Here is a 19,227-nt window from a genome sequence, read left to right as displayed (position 1 = left end):
AGTAATCCGGCTGGTTTCTGATGGGAGGATTTGACAATGTTGCAAGTGGTGCATTGATGCACGAAGGTGATCACATCGGCTTGGAGCGTAGGCCACCAGAAACGGTTTGTCACAAGATGAGTGGTGGCTGTGATCCCGGGATGTCCAGCACTGGGAGTATTATGCACCCATTGTAACACCCGTGTGCGAAGGCATAGTGGCACGTAGGTGCGATCCGGAGGACATTCGGGTGGTGATTGTTCCTCCCTCTGTGCTGCTGAAATCTCGGTCATTATGTCCCACTGTACTGGGGCGAGAATAAATGTCGTAGGAAGTATGGGATCAGACGTAGGTGAACTAGAGGAGCTGTCAAACTGACGAGACAGAGCGTTGGCCTTGCCATTCTTGGATCCTGGGCGATATGTGACCTTGAAATTGAATCTAGAAAAGAAGAGGGACCACCTAGCCTGTCTAGGGTTCAGTCGTTTGGCGGCCTTAATATACTCTAAATTACGGTGGTCAATCAGAACCGTAAAAGGCAAACAAGCTCCCTCCAACCAATGCCGCCATTCTTCGAAGGCGGCCTTCATTGCCAGGAGTTCCCTGTCACCCACATTGTAATTTTGTTCGGTTGGGGTAAGTTTGCGGGAATGGTAGACACAGGGGAACAGTTTAGCTGGGCTTCCATGCCGCTGTGACAATATTGCCCAGATTCCTGTATTGGAAGCGTCCACCTCCACAATGAACTCTTGTTCGGGATCTGGATTGTGCAGAATGGGAGCTGTGGTGAATTTCTCCTTGAGCTGTTTGAATGCTGCAATACTCTCGGATGACCACTTTAACCGTTGTCCTCCTCCCTGAAGGAGAGATGTGAGTGGCGCTGCCATGATGCTGAAGTTTCTATTAAACCATCGGTAGAAGTTGGCGAAACCCAGGAAACGCTGTAATTCCTTTACATTGGTGGGTTGTGGCCAGTTAACTACTGCTCGTACCTTGCCGTTGTCCATGGTTACCCCCTCGGCACTGATGACGTAACCCAAGAAGGCGATCTGTGTCTGATGGAACTCACATTTCTGAATCTTGGCGTATAGTTGGTTGTCTATGAGGCGTTGAAGTACTGCTCTTACATCTTGCACGTGAGTTTCGAAAGTCTCAGAATAGATTAGAATGTCATCGATGTAGACAATGAGGTTCTGGTTAAGCATATCTCGGAAGACCTCATTGGCGAGCCCGAACGGCATCACGTGATATTCATAGTGCCCAGTAGTGGTTGAGAATGCTCGTCACCCTCCTTGATCCGAATCAGATCATAGGCATTGCGCAGATCCAACTTTGTGAAGTACCTTGCGGTGCAGAGCTGTTCAAGGGCAGCAGGAACTAATGGCAATGGATAGCGAAACTTCACTGTAATCTCGTTGAGACTGCGATAATCGATACAGGGACGTAAACTTCCATCTTTTTTCTTCACGAAGAAGAATCCGGCTGAAGCAGGGGAAGTGGATGGTCTAATGAATCCCTTAGAAAGTTGTTCCTCGATGTAAGTTTTCATGGCGTCGGATTCAGGTTGCGAGAGGGGAAAAATTCTTCCCCGTGTTGGAATGGCTCCTGGAATAAGATCTATCGCACAGTCACTGGCTCTGTGAGGGGGAAGCTGAGTAGCTTTACTCTCACTGAAGGCGAGAGCGAGATCGTGGTATTCTACAGGAATTTCTTGGAGATCTGGATTCTCAGAGTGGGTTGAGTTCGGAGTGATTTTAGTGAAAGGGTGCAGGCATTCCTTTTGACAGGTATTGGACCACTGGACTATCTGTTTTTCAGTCCATGAGATGGTAGGGTTATGCTTCTCCAGCCAGGGCAGACCTAGAATGATGGGGTGTCGTGGGGATTCGATGGTGAATAGTTGAATGATTTCAGTGTGCATGGTGCTAGTGCCTAGGGTGATTTCTTGAGAGATGTATTGAATATTGCCGGTACCCAAAGGGCGTCCGTCTAATGCTGCCACTGCCACCCAGGATTTACATGGAATGAGAGAAAGATGATGATCTTTAGCGAATGACAGATCAATAAAATTTCCTGCAGCTCCTGAATCTATCAAAGCAATGGTATTTACTATCTCCTTGCCAAAGTGCAGGGTGACTGTTAGTTCAAAGGATTTTGAAGAACAGAGATTGGAACAGCAGAGTCTCGGGATGCTGGTCTGTTAGGACATGTCGCCCTCATGTGGTCGGATTGTCCGCAGTTCAAGCATAAGCGATTACGTAATCTTCTTTCTCTCTCTTCGGGTGTGAGCCGAGTGTAGCCGATCTGCATAGGCTCGGATTCCTGACTTGCGGAGGGCGATTCGGCGGCTTGGTGCATCACTCGCCGAGCTCACATCAAGTTATCAAGGCGAATGGTCAGGTCCATTAATTGGCTGAGTGACTTCCCCTCATCCCGACACGCCAGTTCCCCTTGCAGATCTGTATTGAGGCCCTTGCGGTAGAGTAATTTCAACGGATCTTCCTTCCAACCAGTTTGTGCAGCAAGGGTGTGGAAGGAAAGGGTGTAATCTGCAGCAGAAGATCCTCCTTGGCGTAGGAAAAGTAGAAGCTCGCCAGGCTCCTTTCCACCGGCTGGATGCTCGAACACCTCTCTGAACTGGTGGAGAAAACTGTCATATGAGGGAAATGACAGGCGTACCCCCTCCCAAAGCGCCGTCGCCCACTCCAGAGCCCTTCCGGTCAACAGTGAACAAATGAATGACACTCGGCTGTCGTCGGTAGGATAGAAGTTAGGTTGTTGATTGATAAATAGAGAGCATTGCAAAAGGAATCCCTTACACCTTGCAGATGAGCCATCATATTTATCAGGGAGGGACAAAGGATTGACAAAGAGGATTGCTAGGATTTGTACTCACAATCTGAATCGGCTGATCCGGAGATGCAGTGGCAGGAGCTGAGGCGGCGGCCTGTGGAGAGAGTGCCTGCATGGATCTCACTAGCTCCTCGGTCAGCGATGTCAATTTTACGAGCTGTTGCTGGTGGGCAGCCAGTATAGAGGCTTGAGATGACACTTCAGAGGTAAGACGATACATAGCTGCTGGATCCTGTGGTGGTAAAGTCTTCTGTGATGCAGAGTCAGAGACGTTCGGATCCATTTGCAGTATATTTAATACAGAATAGTCAGGCAGGCAATATACAGAGATCAGTCACAGGAATGTCAGAGAAAATCCAGAATCATAAACAATACCAGGCAGAGGTCAGGGCAGGCGGCAGACGAATACACGAGAATCAATAAACAGGCAAGGATCAGATAACAGGGAGACAATCTACCAAAGAAGGTAGATGGTTACTAACAGTTGTTAAACTGGATAACTCTGTTTTAGGAAATTTGCATGGTCATAATTCTTCAGTCCAAGCCGAAAATATGTCTACAGAGGTCACACATTCTATATCAGTACTGATGGGGAAATATCAAGGTGCCTTTTTGATAATGGGTGATGATTTTAATGATGTCCCAGATGATTTCTTAGATGGTTTCCCACCACATATGCTTTCTACTTCAAAATGTACATTTACGACTTCTCTATGTACCCATCTTTCTTTAGTGGATATTTGGAGATTCTTGAATTTTAATGAAAAATGTTATTCTTGGAGTAACTCCTCTAGATCTTTACAATCAAGGATTGATCTATGGTTAATCAACCTAGGATCTGTCCAATATTTGATTGATGTTACATATTGCCATGCACCTCTTTCAGATCATAAAATGATTGTTTTGACACTTTCTGGTTGTGATATTAAAAATAATAGTATACGAGGTTATTGCAAATTAAATAACAATTTGCTTAGTAATGAAGGGTTTGTTACCCAGGTTCGTGAAGTAGTACAACTCATTTTTGGGAGTAAGCTAATGTCACATGTTAAGAAATAGGAGTTATTTAAGTTTAAAGTTAGGCAGTCGGCTGTTTATTTTAGTAAGCAAGTTAAAAAAAATAAAATTGAATAAGGAAATGGCACTTAAGACAGAATTAGACTTTCTTTTGAAAAAAGTTAATCTTACAGAAGATGAAAAAGTCAGATTGGAGACATTAAAAACTCAAATCGATCATATATATATTAATACAGCAAAAGGGGCATTCATTCGTTCTAGAGCTAAGTGGTTAGAAAAGGGGGGGGGAAGAATACAAGTTTGTTTGTTTTTTCACTAGAAAAACAAAATTATAAAAGACAAATGATCTCCTCTCTTAAAATTAATGATGTACTCACTTCAAATCCAAAATTTATTACAAATTATGTGGAATCTTTCTACTCTAAGTTATATGAATCTGTATTTGAAATTGATAAATGTTCCGACTTCTTTGAGTCAGTTAAGCAATCTGTCTCATCAATTTCTATTCAATTTCGAGACCTTTGTGATGAAGAACTAAGGAAGCAAGAGATGGTTACAGCTATTCGTTCAATGAAAAAAAATTAAAAAAAATCGCCAGGCACAGATGGTCTTTCAGTTGAATTTTACATCTTTTCTTTGAATGTTATCATTCCACAAAATTCTGGGAAGATCTATCTATACATGTTCAACAGAAATCTGGTTATAACTGTGAATTAACATCCAAAGATGTTATCATATATTTTGATTCAAGAACTGCAGCTGTAAATTTTATGATGAATCTTGATGAATCTTGATCTTTTATGATGAATGATTTTATTTGGTACATTTCATATTCATAAGAGTAAAATAAATAATTCTAAACCTTGTTTAAATGTATTTTTGGCTGATTTTCAGTTGTATATTGAGTCTCTCCAATGTTAATTGTTAATTGAAAAAAGTTAATTGAAAATTGAACTAGTATATGCTGTTTTCTTTAAGTACCAATTTGGTTTTCTAATTTTCTCTTAAACCATTATTATTATTATACATAACAGATAGCCCTTAACATTTATTATTATTATTTTATTTTTTTTACCTTTATTATTATTATTATTATTATTATTATTATTTTCTTCCTTTATTGTAAAAACAATTCCATTTGATTGTTATCTTTTTGGATGACATGTTATAGCTGTAAATGTTGTATGTTGTGTCTAATGTCTAATAAAAAATAAATTAAAAAAAGCTTATTCTGAGACACTGCTTACGATGGATGGGGTGGTTGTATACACGCACTGCCGACACAAATTTATGTTGAAACACCACTAAAATCGAATTTTGCATAATAGGTCCCCTTTAAGGAATGGACTCCAAGCAATTCAACCTGACAGGGATCTGACTACTTTAAGGATGCAAATGAAAAAGCACTGCATTTACATGCCATCCTCGCCTCTCTCCTCACGTTCAGCACCCAGATATTGACAGGAAGGCAGAAGCCAAGCGCGTGGTGATTGTTCATGGCACGCACACTTTGTTTGCTTTGAGATTTAGTATCAAACAGGGCCATGCCGCACAAGGTTAGCCTGTTAGAGGACAAATATACTGTATCTGTCTCTCTTTCTCTCTTCCCGCTCTCTCACACACACTCGCCTCACGTTTCCGCGCACGCTTTCCAACGTGCTGCTTTGACGCCCAGATGTCTCTCCTGTGCCCGGCTCCTTACACACAGTAACACGCTGCATACTAATAAACTTCAGCCTGAACGGGATGAACGAGACATACAAATGTCGTTTCATCTGTCACTCGCTGATTCTCCTTCACGCAACATGTTGTGACATCCTTTTCCTCCTGTCTTAGCGCATTTAAAGGGCATTACGCATCGCCAAAACGATGTCATATAGCGCCACCGCGTCTTTAAACGTCCACACTTCGTCGTTTATTATTTTTGTTGGTGCTTGTAATGAACGGATTGCTTTTGACGGGATCGTTTGACGGGTTGCTGAAGATGAATGGACCATGAATGTGGACTAGAGGAATGACAAGGGGGTGTCCGGCTTTAAAATCTAAACATGTTCGTGAAAATGTGCATTTATTATGAGTGATCTCTCATACTGACACGTCCGGTGAGTGTGTGTGTGTGTGAGTGCGGGCGCGCGCGCGCGTGTATCCATCGCCTGTAGTCTATAGATCTGTGTTACTGCGCCAGGATGGAGATGACGCAAATGACCCAGCTCCCCAAAAAGTGTTTCAAGACGAACATGGCGGCAACTTAACACAGGACCCAAGATGATGATAATGGTAATGATGAACAGCAGAGAATATCGAAGGCAATCCGCCCAGAAAGGGAAAGAGCAGCTCGTTCAGCGTCTTTCCTTCCCTTGAGGAGATACGGGGACACAGGCAGGAGCTTCGGGAACAGAGGAGGCATGTTGTCACACAGAAAGCGCTTTTTCTCCGGGGAGCCATGCGGAATAACGGAGATATGACCGCGCGCGGCTTTATCTAGCCCAGAGAGTCGGATACAGCTGCCACGAGCGCTGTTTAACGGGAGGAAAACATTACAAATCAATGCATTTTGTGGCAGAGGAGCCGTCGCGGTGGAGTCGGCCAGTGCTGCTCTTTCCTGAAATATGACCAGGGGTGCTTGGACGTGTCGGCAGCAAGATGACGGCTTAAAAATCTGCTTCGCACCCCGAGAGGACGAAAAGCCATTATTCACCGATTCGGAAAGGGCCCAGAGATGGCGACTGTCCTTAGCCTCTCTTTTGTTTATCACCGTTTTGCTCTCTGATCATCTGTGGTTCTGCGCCGAGGCGAAACTGACGAGGACGCGAGACAAACGGCTGGAGCACACGAACCATATACTTTCATCCAGCCATCAGAGAGAGCAGAGTCTTATTTTTATAGGCAATTCTACCAAACCTCTGTGGAGTCTTGAAACTTGTCACCCTGACAGCCTCTCCAAAAACTGCTTGACTTTCGCCGAGCCGGAAGCCGTGTGCTCGGGCCTCTCCGAGTGGAACCTGAGCGATTTCTATCTTTCTTTTTGTAACTCCTACTCGCTTTTGGATTTGTTTCACGGGTTTACGAGTCCGGACAATTTGACCTGTAGCCTGGACATGGCTAATGCGTCGGGATGCAGCCAGTGCGTTCAGGCTTACCAACGCTACGACCAACGAGCTCAGGAGAAATACCAAGAGTTTGAGCTTTTGGTTCAGAAATATGAAACGGATGTATATTCGGTGCGGACATGCATGGAAGAGTGCACGGTAGGCGTACGCTGCCTTTCCTTTTGATGTTGGTTTGTTTACTGCTTGTAACAGAAGCTACTGTTGGTATCACATTTATTTCACGTTAAGTGTATGAAGAAAAAAAAAAAAAAAAAAAAAAACACTACATGTGTACGGTTTTGTCATCTGCGCGCGAGAACGCGCGCGGATACACGGTGTGCGAGCATTTATGGATTAACTGGAGGTGGATCTTTTTTTTTTTTTTGGCACCTTGAATGCACGAGTTTGGGTTAGATGTAAATGAGGTTATGGAAGCGTCCAACAATATGTTTTTACTGTGTGGTGTATGCAGGTGATGCCTCCCTCAGTTGTATCAAAAATTTCACTAAAGCGCATAGCCTATGATGGATGATCCATGACAGAAATAAGAAGTGCTGGGCAAGCTACTCAAAAATGTAGCTACTAGCTAGCAGAAAATAAACAAACTAAACTGAATGCTACAGTTTAGAAAAGGAATTTCAGCTACCTCATATTTTTTTTTATAAATATAAAATCTGAAAAATAGATGTCATTTGAGAAATTTGATAAAATACATTCTTATTATTATTATTTTTTTAAATCCTAAAATTGGAATACTATATTAACAGTTATTGTGAGTGTACTCACGTGACAGCACTTGAAACAGGCAAATGTGGGAATGCCATTGTACAGTATCAGATGGTATTGCCACAGTACTTGTCATATACAACATACAATCACTACCATATGCAAATACCTTGGAATAGCATGCAAATACCATGGTGTTTCAAAGAATATCATGGTACATGTCCATGCAGTGGTTCCTTAAGTGTTTTTGTGTGTTGTTATTGTTTTTTTCAATATTATCATGGTAAATGTAATGTTTTAGTGAGTGTCAAGGCTACTCTGCTAACTTAAGCAACAAAATACCTTGGCTAATAAGAAATGTAGTTAAACTACATTTCCGGCTATTCAGCAAGCCATGCAAAAAGGAGACCACATTAAACCAGCAGACATTCTTAGGGTTGTTTAAGAGGTTTTGTCCACAGGGGTTGCTCTCATAGTTGGTAATTACCTCAGTATGGAAGGACAAAGCTGAGGGCATGTCCTCTCATTTGAAACAGACTGAGATTTATGGTTCTAGGTGTCCTGCAATCTGGAAAGAGATGGAACGAAACAAAGATTGCATGTGTGAGAGAGTGAGAGGGAGATGGCGCAGTGCTTTATGGAATTTCAATAACGTTAATAGCGCAGCAGTGATTTTTTCTGTGTAATCCCCGGAAGGCTATTCTATTCTAGTCATTGTTCAGGTGTTTTTCCTCTTCCACTTCTGGTATGGCGTTGAATAACATTGCTGTTGCACATGCATGAAATAGGACTGCTGCTCTTGAAAGAGCAGCCGCTAAAGCAAAGAGCATATGAAGCATGTCAATCTCAAACGATTAGCTATCTCAAGGTTTTTGAGTTCATAATTTCATGTGCTGTGGGATGAGAAAACATGGGCAAAATGTCCTGCCAAACGTACTGCAGGATACTTTGTAAAGTACATTATACAAGGTGTCAGTGAGTGTGATTGTTGCATATATTTCAGTTTTGTTCTTTCTCTCTCTATTCTCTCTCTTTTGCAATCTCTATTTATGTATTTTTAGTTTTGCTCAGGTTCACATGCGAGAGTGGCTTGGTCCCTGTCCGTGGTGCTGAAACAAGTACATAGTAATGAATAGGACACATAATCACACCTGGAAATGCAGAACATAAACAATCTTTATTTCGCACCCATTTTCTCCCTAGTAAAAATCTAAAATATTTAATTAAAGCTGTATTAGGGGCTGCAATGCTGTATAACATTGTCAAACATGCTATTCGTGGCGGAACATTACATAATTAGTATTATTTTGATAAATACATTTTGCTGTGTTTTGAGTGCTAAAATAAGCAGTAAATTACAGTGATTTAAAGTATTTCTCTTGAAGCAACAAGGGAGACTGTGCTACATTGTGAACACAGTCATGGCTAAAGGGTGTTTTTGTGCACATGGGATTGACTATATGGACTATACGGCACAACTTTGAGTCCTTATTGGCTCTGTAATAAAAAAATGAAAATATAATTAACTCAAGTAAACATATTAAGTGGCAGTCTTCCATGATATAGCTAGCATTGCCATTAAATAAAAGTAATAATAATAATAATAATGATGATCCACTTGTGTTTTGCATCAGAGTTGTTACTGTATTGAGGATTTTTAGCTTGCCTGGAATGCAGTATTATCAAAATTAAATTATAAAATGATATCTGTTTACTAATTAATTGTGGTAACATTTAGTTTGGGGACCAGTTCTCACTATTAATTAGTTGCTTATTAGTTTGCACATTACTAGCGTATTGGCTGTTTATTAATACTTATAAAGCACATATCAATGCCTTATTCTGCATGACCATATTCTACATCCCATAATCCTACCCTATACCTAAACTTAACCACTACAACAACTACCTTACTAACTATTAATAAGCAGTAAATTAGGAGTTTGAGTCAAAGTTGTAGTTAATAGTGAAAATAAATGTGTTTCCCAAACTAAAGTGTGGCCTTAAATTCTCGTAAAAAAAGTGAATAGGGTCGCTAGCGACTGAGGTATGTAATATATATATAAATATATATAATATATAAAGGATATTTTCTTCTGCGTAACAATAATTGAATCTCTGAATGTACTGGGGAAATTAGCTTTGACGATGATAGTGATGATGGTAAAAAGCATCTGCTCAAATAAAACCCTTAGCTCCAAAAGGTAACGAAATATGCTTTATTTTATTCTTTCGCAATTTTTATTCAAATATCAGGAGATTTTTATACTATTGTGGCTGTTAGAGATCTATCCGTGTTAGATATAGATCCATGTTGCTAAAGACCTGAATATGTAATTATGATTGGCGAAACATTCATGCATTTAAGGGTAAATACATACTTAAATTAATATAATATATCAATTGGCCATGTCTTAGTTTTTAGATATTCAAGATTAAATTAGTCTAAAAATAAAAACTGAAGCATTATTATGGAATATGCTCAAATTGCATATTATAGCTCTCAGCAATTATTTACACTACTTCAGATGGCAGACAAATCCAATGCATAATCCATATTAATCCATAGATTGTTTAGACACTACCCAAAATGACTCTTCCATATCCCAGGCCAAAATCCAAGCCTATAAAGAACCTAAGGCAGAACAGCAACTATCTGGATGAAATAAATTCATAATCCTCCATCTGCCTAAATATGTGTGCATGCATGTTTGAGAGGGAGTTAAGGAAAGTACAAGAAAACGAGGAGAGAAATTTGTGTTTTGTTACGTCTTCCCTAGTTTCAGCCTTAGGCTGCATGGGCCGCCCACAGTCCGTTCACTGACCATATGATGCATACTGCACACACAAATATTAAGCTCTAATCTGATTTGCCAGCCTTAAGAAACATCTATATGTGTGATTTTTTATCAGATCAAGGTAACTAGATATTCACGAGCAGAACGACCCTACCCGTTTTTCTCATAGCTGTGAAATAATTTGTATTTATTAATCTTGAATGCACATAAATTCTGATAAGACTCTATACTTACAGTTATTGTTATAGTGTTTTCTGTGCAGCTATCAATTATCTATTATTATAGTGTAATACATCTGCCCTTAAAGGAACACGCCAAGTTTTGGGGACTTTAGCTTATTCACCGTATCCCCAGAGTTAGATAAGTCCATACATACCCTTCTCATCTCCGTGCGTGCCGTAACTCTGTCTGACGCACCCACCGCTAGTCTAGCTTAGCACAAATACTGGAGGTAAATGGCTCCAGCTAGCATACTGCTCCCAATAAGTGACAAAATTATGGCAACAGTTCGCTCAGAGTTGGAGTAAATCACTCTGCAGAAGTAGCAGTGCTTCGCCTTCTGAGAATATATTTCCCAGTATGTATATGGTTATAAGATGGCTGTGTCTCATGTGACCTTGTTATTTGTACATGCTGTGACTATACAATCACAACATGTAAATAGGAAAATGTTGGCGTTATTTTGTCACTTGTTGGGAGCAGTATGCTAGCTGGAGCCGTTTACCTCCAGTCTTTGTGCTAAGCAAGGGCTAGCAGTGGGTGCGTCAGACAGAGTTACGCCACGCACGGAGATGAGAAGGGTATGGACTTATCTAACTCTGGGATACGGTGAATAAGCTAAAGTCCCCAAAAGTCGGCGTGTTCCTTTAAACAGGAGGTATAATCAAAACAAACTGTGATTGGTCACTTTATATGTCAATCATACAATTACTTCCTGTGTACGTGGGTGGTTCTTGGCCAGAATACGCTGCAATGTTTACCGGATCTTATGCTGTAAGTCAAACGTCTGGCTATACAAGACTATTATTTCACAAGAACGCTTAGTGGAGACTTGTTCTTTCACGGCTTTTTGTCAGTTATAATGATTCAGATTGACTGATGTTGATTGACAGCTGCTAGTGGATGTGGAGGGGCCCAGGTGTCCTCCTTTGAACATGAGCAGGTTTTTGTCAGAGGGTCAGTCTCAGGTCAACTTTAGAAGAGACTTGAATTTGTTAACCCTGTAAAGCCTGACATATGAATTTATTTATTTATTTTATTTTTATTTTTTAATGGAGCAGATTATTGAATCTTTAAACAACCTAAAAAAAGTTTGAATATTTGAATATGTGTGGGTTTTTTTTTTTTTTTTTTTTTTGAGTTATCATATTTGATACATCAGACTTGGCTCATATAGTATAAGATATAAGAGAATATGGAGATACATCAGGTTTAATCAGAGGCCCAAACTGAGCAAACATATGAAATGTGGTGTAGTTTATGATATTTATATGGTCAAAAAGTAAGATAAAATTCAGATTTTTATTATCAAAACACATTCGTTTTTATTGTGCAGCCTACTATACTGCAATATAATACAATGATGACTGGGACATCTTCAAATAAACATTCCTCAAAAGATGTACAGTATCATATTGCATACTTTTAAAAAAAATATTTTTTTACTATTTTTACAACATTATCTATGGATAATCAAATAAACCTAAGTTGCTTCAGTCCAGTAAATGTTCATCTTGAATTATTACTAACAACATAAAAGTATAAAAATAAGAAAAGATTTCACAGCAAAAAGACGACCTGAAGGGGGCCATTTTAGAATCATACTAAAAGGCCTTGTACTTTCTAAAAAGTATAAACTATCAATCAGATGGCCAAAGGCATGTAGAAAATTGTGTACAACAGGTTTCTCTGCAAAGTGTTGATCATGTTGATAATTTATAGGCCTTAGAAATTTTAAATTTGACACAGTTTATTTGTGCTTGGACGAGAATATTTTCTGTGATCTGCACACATAAAAACCCCTTGTAAAGAGCAATAACCTCATAAAAACAGTTCCACCCCTTTTCCACCATAATTGGCATCTCCCACCCCCATGATGCAACACAGCAAAGGTATCAAAGGCGTGATACAAGTCCTTTCAGGTCTTTTACTCAGTTCAAGATGGCTGCCATACTGATTCAGGTGATAGTCAACAGTTTATGAGAAAAGCTTAAATGTCCACTGGTTTAGTGGTCAGGTGGCTAGTCTGAGACACAGCAGTCTAGTTGTAGGTGTGTATTTGTGTGTGTGTGTAATCCATCTCTCCACTTTGCTGACACATCAAGGTAAATAAAGAGTCTTTTGAAAACAAAAGTATGTGTTCATGTCCTATACAAAGGGGTTAGCAAGGGGAACACGGGGAACAGAGGGCAGCTCTGTGACACTGTTTAACAAGGAGACATCTGTAATCAACATACTAAACACTTGGTCTACAGAGAATGACTGGAATCGATACCTTGTTGTTTTGTGTGTGTGTTTGAATTGTAAGCTGTGTGTGAATCACAACTCGTCTCCTTTTGTCCTCCTTTTCATCAGCTAATCAGCGACAAGAATGCAGACTGTAAAAATTGTTGGAAGAATCACGTCGTCCTAATGATATAAAAATTTGCTTCGGGGAGTTGGCAGCTGGCAATTAATCTGAATTGCAAATCTATTCTTATGTTTGTGTGACCTTTGCACAAGAACTGCACTTTGTGTTTGAATTGTGAAATGTCAGTTTAATGACCCCTGCGCTTCTTAAAGTGAAATTAAATTTCGGTGGAAAACAATCGTATCTATCTTACTTTCTTTCCCTTTTTTTCCAAAGCGTCTTTTCCACTTCTTCTCCCTCTCCATGTGTGTTTGCTCGCCTCCTCACCTTCGTGGCCTGCACATTGTTGCACACAAGTGGGGAGATAATGACATTTTGGCGAGAAGCTGCCCTCTTGACAGCACGACAGTGTGACTTTGTAAGGGCGCTTTATTCACTGCCTAAGCCATGGCGACTGCAGAGGGAGCAGAATACTGCCCTCCGCATTCTCTTCCCTAGGGCATAAAATATGTATGGGACTAAATAAGCATGGACCTGCCAGATCTCTCCTTGCAAGGAAAATTAATGAGACGGAAAGACAGCAATTTCCACCGTGTTGCCCCATGTATGCATCCGGGAACTGGCACTTTTGGCACTGAATATCTCTGGTGATTAACATACAGAGGGTGGACTTACATTTTGTGGAGATCCATCTTTTAATCATTAAGACATCCTAAAGGGGAAGTGTCATGTCTGTGGATCTAACAGCACTGAATGGAATGGTGAAATTATGATTATTTTCAAGCTGATTTCTTGAAAACTCTCCCTTCACCTGCCACATTAAAATAGTGAATAGCCAAATTCACGCCATTGTCCATTTTTGTCAGGCTGGTCAGTATATACATAGTAATGTCCTGACAGTGCCACAGTGATTGCACTTTTAGGGCAGTCAGTTTACTTCAATCAGTAAAGCTGTGGTTATCAAAAGATCACTGTAAAAGAAAAATGGGTAGCAACAATTAAGTTTTTACAAATTTTACGAATAACTTATATTTCAATAACTGATATAGGGCCCTATCTTGCAACCAGCGCAATTGACTTTGTACACCGACGCATGTATCATTCCTATTTTGCACCCGCGCACAGCGGACTTTTCCCTCCACAGAATCACATCGGTTAACTAAGAAATACACTTGCGCTCCCAGGGGCGGTTCAGCGCAAAGAGGAGGCGTGTTCCGGCGCAAATAAAATTTTTGTACAAATACAAAATACACATAAATACACACAAATACAAAACACCATCAACACACAACACTAAATGCAATAAACATTATTTTAACAAAATCAAACAAAAGTAATTGAAATAGTTCAACACAAATGTTTCAAGTGGGTTCCTCAAATTCAACTAAAAATGCAACTTTTAATGACTTCTGCAGTCTCAAAATCATTTAACCCCTTCTTGGCAAGCATCTTTAGTATTTAATAGAACACCCTTTTGCTGTTTAACCTGCTGCAAATAAGATGTATGACCAGACACCAGCTAAATGGCAGCGTTTCTGAGGAATCTTATCACATTCCTCATGATCAATTGCCTCCAGTTCAGTAATATTGGGTTTGCGTGCTGTAACTGCCTTCTTCAAATCCCACCAGAGATTTTCTATGGGGTTCAAGTCAGGTGACTGTGATGGCCACTGTATAATCTTCCAGGACTTATTCTGCAACCAAGCCTTGGTGGAATTTAAAGGTATGCTTGGGATCATTGTCCTGTTGGAAGGTCCAATGACGCCCAAGCTTCAGCTTCCTCACTGATGGCATGACATTTTATCCTAGAATTTCCTGATACTTCAATGAATCCATCTTGCATTCCACACGCAGCAGGTTTCCAGTGCCAGAGGATACAAAGCAGCCCCAGAGCATCACAAGCCATCATGCTTAACTGTAGGCAGAGGGTTCTTTTCAGCATATGCTTCATCTTCCTCCAGACATACCACTGATCCATGGGACATAAAAGTTCCAGTTTTGTTTCATCGCTCCACAGAGCAGAATCCCAAAACTTCTGTGGCTTATTTATATGATTTTGAGCAATTTGGAGCCGACTTTTCTTGTGCTTTTGGGTCAGTAGTGGTGTAGTCTTGAAGTTCTGACATGCGGTTAGTACGCGCCTTACTTTACAAGCTGAAACATCAGTGTCTGTTGCCACCAAGTCTTGCTGCAGATCTTTTGCAGTCACTCAAGGGTTTTTCTGAACCTGCCTTCTCAGAAATCTGGTTGCAGTCGTTGATAGCTTACCTTTTCTGCCCCGTCCAGGTAGTGTAACCACTGTTCCTTTAACTTTGAACTTGCGAACCATGCTTCCAACGGTGTATCTAGGAACATTTAAGCCTTCGCTATATTTTTGTATCCTGTTCCTTGTTTGTGAAGGGTGATGATATCTTCTCTTAACCTTTTGAACCATTCTTTTGACTTAGTGATATTTCTAACATGCAGTCAAATGTGACACTCAACAATCCTAGCCAGTTCAGATATTTCACGTGTTCTAGATCAAGCACACCTGGCGAAACTAATGAAGCCCTTGATTAGCTGCATCAGGTGTGCTTGAGACAACACCTGTCCTGCAGATTTTTGCTATTGTGAGGGATTCTATTCCGGGGGTTGGAATAATTTTGAGACTGCAGAAGTCATTAAAAGTTGCATTTTCAGTCTGGGGAAACCACTTGAAACATTTGTTGTGTTAAGCTATTTCATTGAATTTTGTTTGATTTGTTCATTGCAAACAGCTGGAAGTCAAAATTTTGCCAATGAACTTGATTTGCAATTGGGGTTGAATAATTTCGATTACACCTGTATTAAACTGGGATAGAAAAAAAGTATTTGAACATCCAAAAATATCACACAATTAATCTCACTAATACTGTTATTGATATCTATATGCACAGGAGAACTTCTCAATAATAATAATAAAAAAAAATCCACCTAATTCCCAAAACAAGCATGCACATAACTTAGTTCTTAACCTGGTTCTAATGTTAATGAATTTGGAGTATTCTAAATGAGTGAATGTGTCCTCAAGGTTAGTCATTTGCATAAAACACGCCCAAACCATCTCCATACAAAGGCTTTCCTCACAACCTTATCTTTACAGCCTTTTGTCACTCTCAGCAAACATATAATGCTCTCCAAAGATGCACTTTTGACTGAAAGCATGCGCAGCAAGATCCTCGAGCAATGCCAATTGTGTTATACAGACACAGATTACAGACCCCTCTTTAGCCAGCTGTAGCTATATTTGCATATTTTTCAGAATAAAAACGAAATCAATCTGTATAATATTACATCTTAATGTCATAAGGCCATCTAGAGTATGGGATTTATGCTTACATGTGGTTTAAGTTGTTCCTACATTTTTTTAAATAAAATTTAGAAAGAATTTTACTACGGAAGTTATTGATGAATCATTATTTGAGTCACTGTTCATTGTAACTGCACAAAAATGAGTCCTCTGTTTATGTTCCGCAGAAGAACGCAAGCTATGGAACAAAGTAAGGATGAGTAAAAACTTTTCTCTTTTGTATAAACTATTCCTTTAAACATATGAGCAACTCATGCACAATCCACATGAGAAATATCCTCTCTACTGTACAGGCACATCCAAGCATCATTACTGTTATGGAAATCTTTCTTAACCTCACCTACCCGTACACCAACACGCCCACCCACGCACACTCTCACACACACTGAACCCGAAGTACAGAAAGAAACTGGCAAGTGTGAGTGTTTACTCTCCTCAGGTAGAGAATAATCTAGCTGTGGTGTTCGTCAACCTGCATCTAGGCACGGAAAACCAAGCCATAAACACACAGTAACCAGACCTTTCATTTAGCCCTGCCACTGCCCGAGCAGCAGGAACCTCCTTAATCCTTTCCAACTAGACCGGTCTCCAAATTGTGGAAATCAATGCTTCCTGCTCGAGTCCTCTTTAACCTTTCCAGGAAGGGCAGATGGTGAAAGGAGGGCTGGCGGACGAGGCTTCTTTGGCTCAGAGGCTCATATGCCACTCCGTGTCCCTGGAGTTGGCTTATCGTCCTCAGCCCTGGGGGCTTTTTGACACGGCACAGAGGCTCAGCGGAAAGCCAGAGGACAAAGCCAAGGATCACGATCCTATTCGACTGCCGCCGCACGGGCCAGAGATGCGCTCACGGCACTCTTGTGATCGTTGTTTTCCCCTGCCTGGAACACTTGTAAAACCACAAGCAATTACTGTCAGCCCTGTGCACACATGGGCGTATTTACCAATGTGTTGTGAATTCCCATTTAGAGACGAGACAGATATGAAATGGAAGATAAATGAAGTTGGATGTGGGAAGTGTCTTCCCCTGTTGAAGTGAATGGTCATAAGAGAGCACAAAGGCCCTGTTTACACCTGGTATTAAGATGCGTTCTGGTCGATCGGATCACTAGTAGATGAGGGAGACACCCACACCTGGTGTTTTAATCCGTCTCTTTTGTCCACTTTCAACCACTTATGTCCTGGGGAGGGGCTATGGGCAGGTAAATGTATGTTTTTTTTTTCTTCAGTTCTTTCAATCTAATGGACAAAATAAGCTTGCACAATTTACATATGAATGAATGAATGAGTGAATGAGGCATTTATATAGAGAACATTGTGCTTGGTACATTTTCCGTCTTCAAACCAAACTTGGGTCTCCAGCCAAAGATTAAATCCTATCTGGCTAGTGCACTTCCTGTAATGTTTATGCATTAGGTCAGTGTCGGAGAGTAGACAGTATACATGGATCACGTGAGCATTTACACTACGTAAACAATCTGGTCAAATACGTTTTCTCTAGAAGTAGTTTAATAGCAGGTGTGAACAGGGCCAAAGTTATTTGCTGTGGTTTTGTAATGAGGAGTTCAGTGAGGAAACAAGTTAAAACAGACAAACATGTGTGTGAAACTGAATTCACTGTAAAGAGACTGAATTCACAGATAGATCAGAGAGATCATGGAAAAAGTGAGGTTTCTGACACTAAAATGTTTAGTGACTAATTGATGTTAGTAGCACCTGACTCTGCAGGAACACTATAGGACTTTAAAATCAGCATGAATACGAATGTTGCCATATATTTTTCTTCCCTATTGTGACGTATATCTCAGTGAAACGGCTTCTCAAAAAAACAAAAAAAATGTCAAGGGATGTCATGTGATTGAAAGGTTGTCCCACACTCTCACCTCATGTCATCAGAGATGTTATTTTGAGGATTAAAGATTATGAGGGCACATACATTTATTTATTTTTTTTTAAATAATGATATGTACAGAAAAATCATTTATAATAAATACTGCAATATTCCATGAAAAACAAGAATATTCCATCTTGATTTCATGGTGACTTTAATGGCATGTAAATCAACTCACCTTACATTTGGGTTTGCTGAAGAGTGTTTTTCAAGATATCCACTGTTATATCCACTCAGCATGTATAGATTTTTGTGAGAATTTCAGAGGTTGGCTCAGCACAGGCATTATAATGAACCGAATCCAGGTTACTGCCAAACATTCAGGGCTCGACATTAATTGATGGCCTGCTGGCCCAGGGCCTGTGTGAGAGTTTCAGAAAAATTGACAAAATAGCCACTTCTCCTATTGGGCCAGCACTATTCATTACATTTTTGATCATGTGTATGAATTTTAATGCTTTGTTTATTTGAACTGGAAGTAGTGCCAGATATTTTCTTCCATATTGTGACACATTTGAGTGTAACTGAATATCGAAAAACAAACATGTAGGACAACGGAAAAGTGTAGGGTGGGGACTTGATTCTATCAATCGGTTGTTTGGATAGAGGCAGATCTGAATGTGAGCTTGCAGTCGATTGTAAGACATTTTAAGCAGACGAAATGTTTAGAGAAGTCCGGCATATGCCAATAGTCAATTCCACTGGAAGGTATGACATTTTGTCTAAAATTACCAGGTCAAAATAAATTAATTGTTCACAATAAGATACAAAACATACATTTATAAAATCAATATATTTTTTTCTGTGACATTTGGTTACAAATTCTGCAACATTTCTTTTCTTTTTTTAGATATATCTATTTTTTTACATTAAAGGATGTCACGTGTATGACGTGATTGGCTGTAAATGACGTATCACTACAATAGAACACATACATAAGTATGGATACACATGCCACACACTTCTTGCCACACACACAT

At 40.1% G+C, this 19,227-nt stretch overlaps 1 protein-coding gene across 1 annotated transcript in view; it reads left to right on the top strand.

Moving 5' to 3' along the window:
- Nucleotides 1-5,629: 5,629 nt before the first annotated feature.
- The window catches only part of nalf1b (NALCN channel auxiliary factor 1b), a 144,524-nt gene continuing 130,926 nt past the window's right edge, over nucleotides 5,630-19,227 (top strand). Inside the window, exon 1 of the mRNA XM_084122650.1 lies at nucleotides 5,630-7,097. Within this exon, the coding sequence (XP_083978776.1) occupies nucleotides 6,459-7,097 (639 nt within the window). The 5' untranslated portion in view covers nucleotides 5,630-6,458. The remainder of the gene's footprint in view (nucleotides 7,098-19,227) is intronic.

This window comes from Abramis brama (genome assembly GCF_963993115.1).
Source record: "Abramis brama genome assembly, chromosome: 8".
NCBI lineage: Eukaryota > Metazoa > Chordata > Actinopteri > Cypriniformes > Leuciscidae > Abramis > Abramis brama.
Note: the sequence above shows the minus strand (reverse complement) of the source record. Positions and strands in the feature narration are given on the sequence as shown.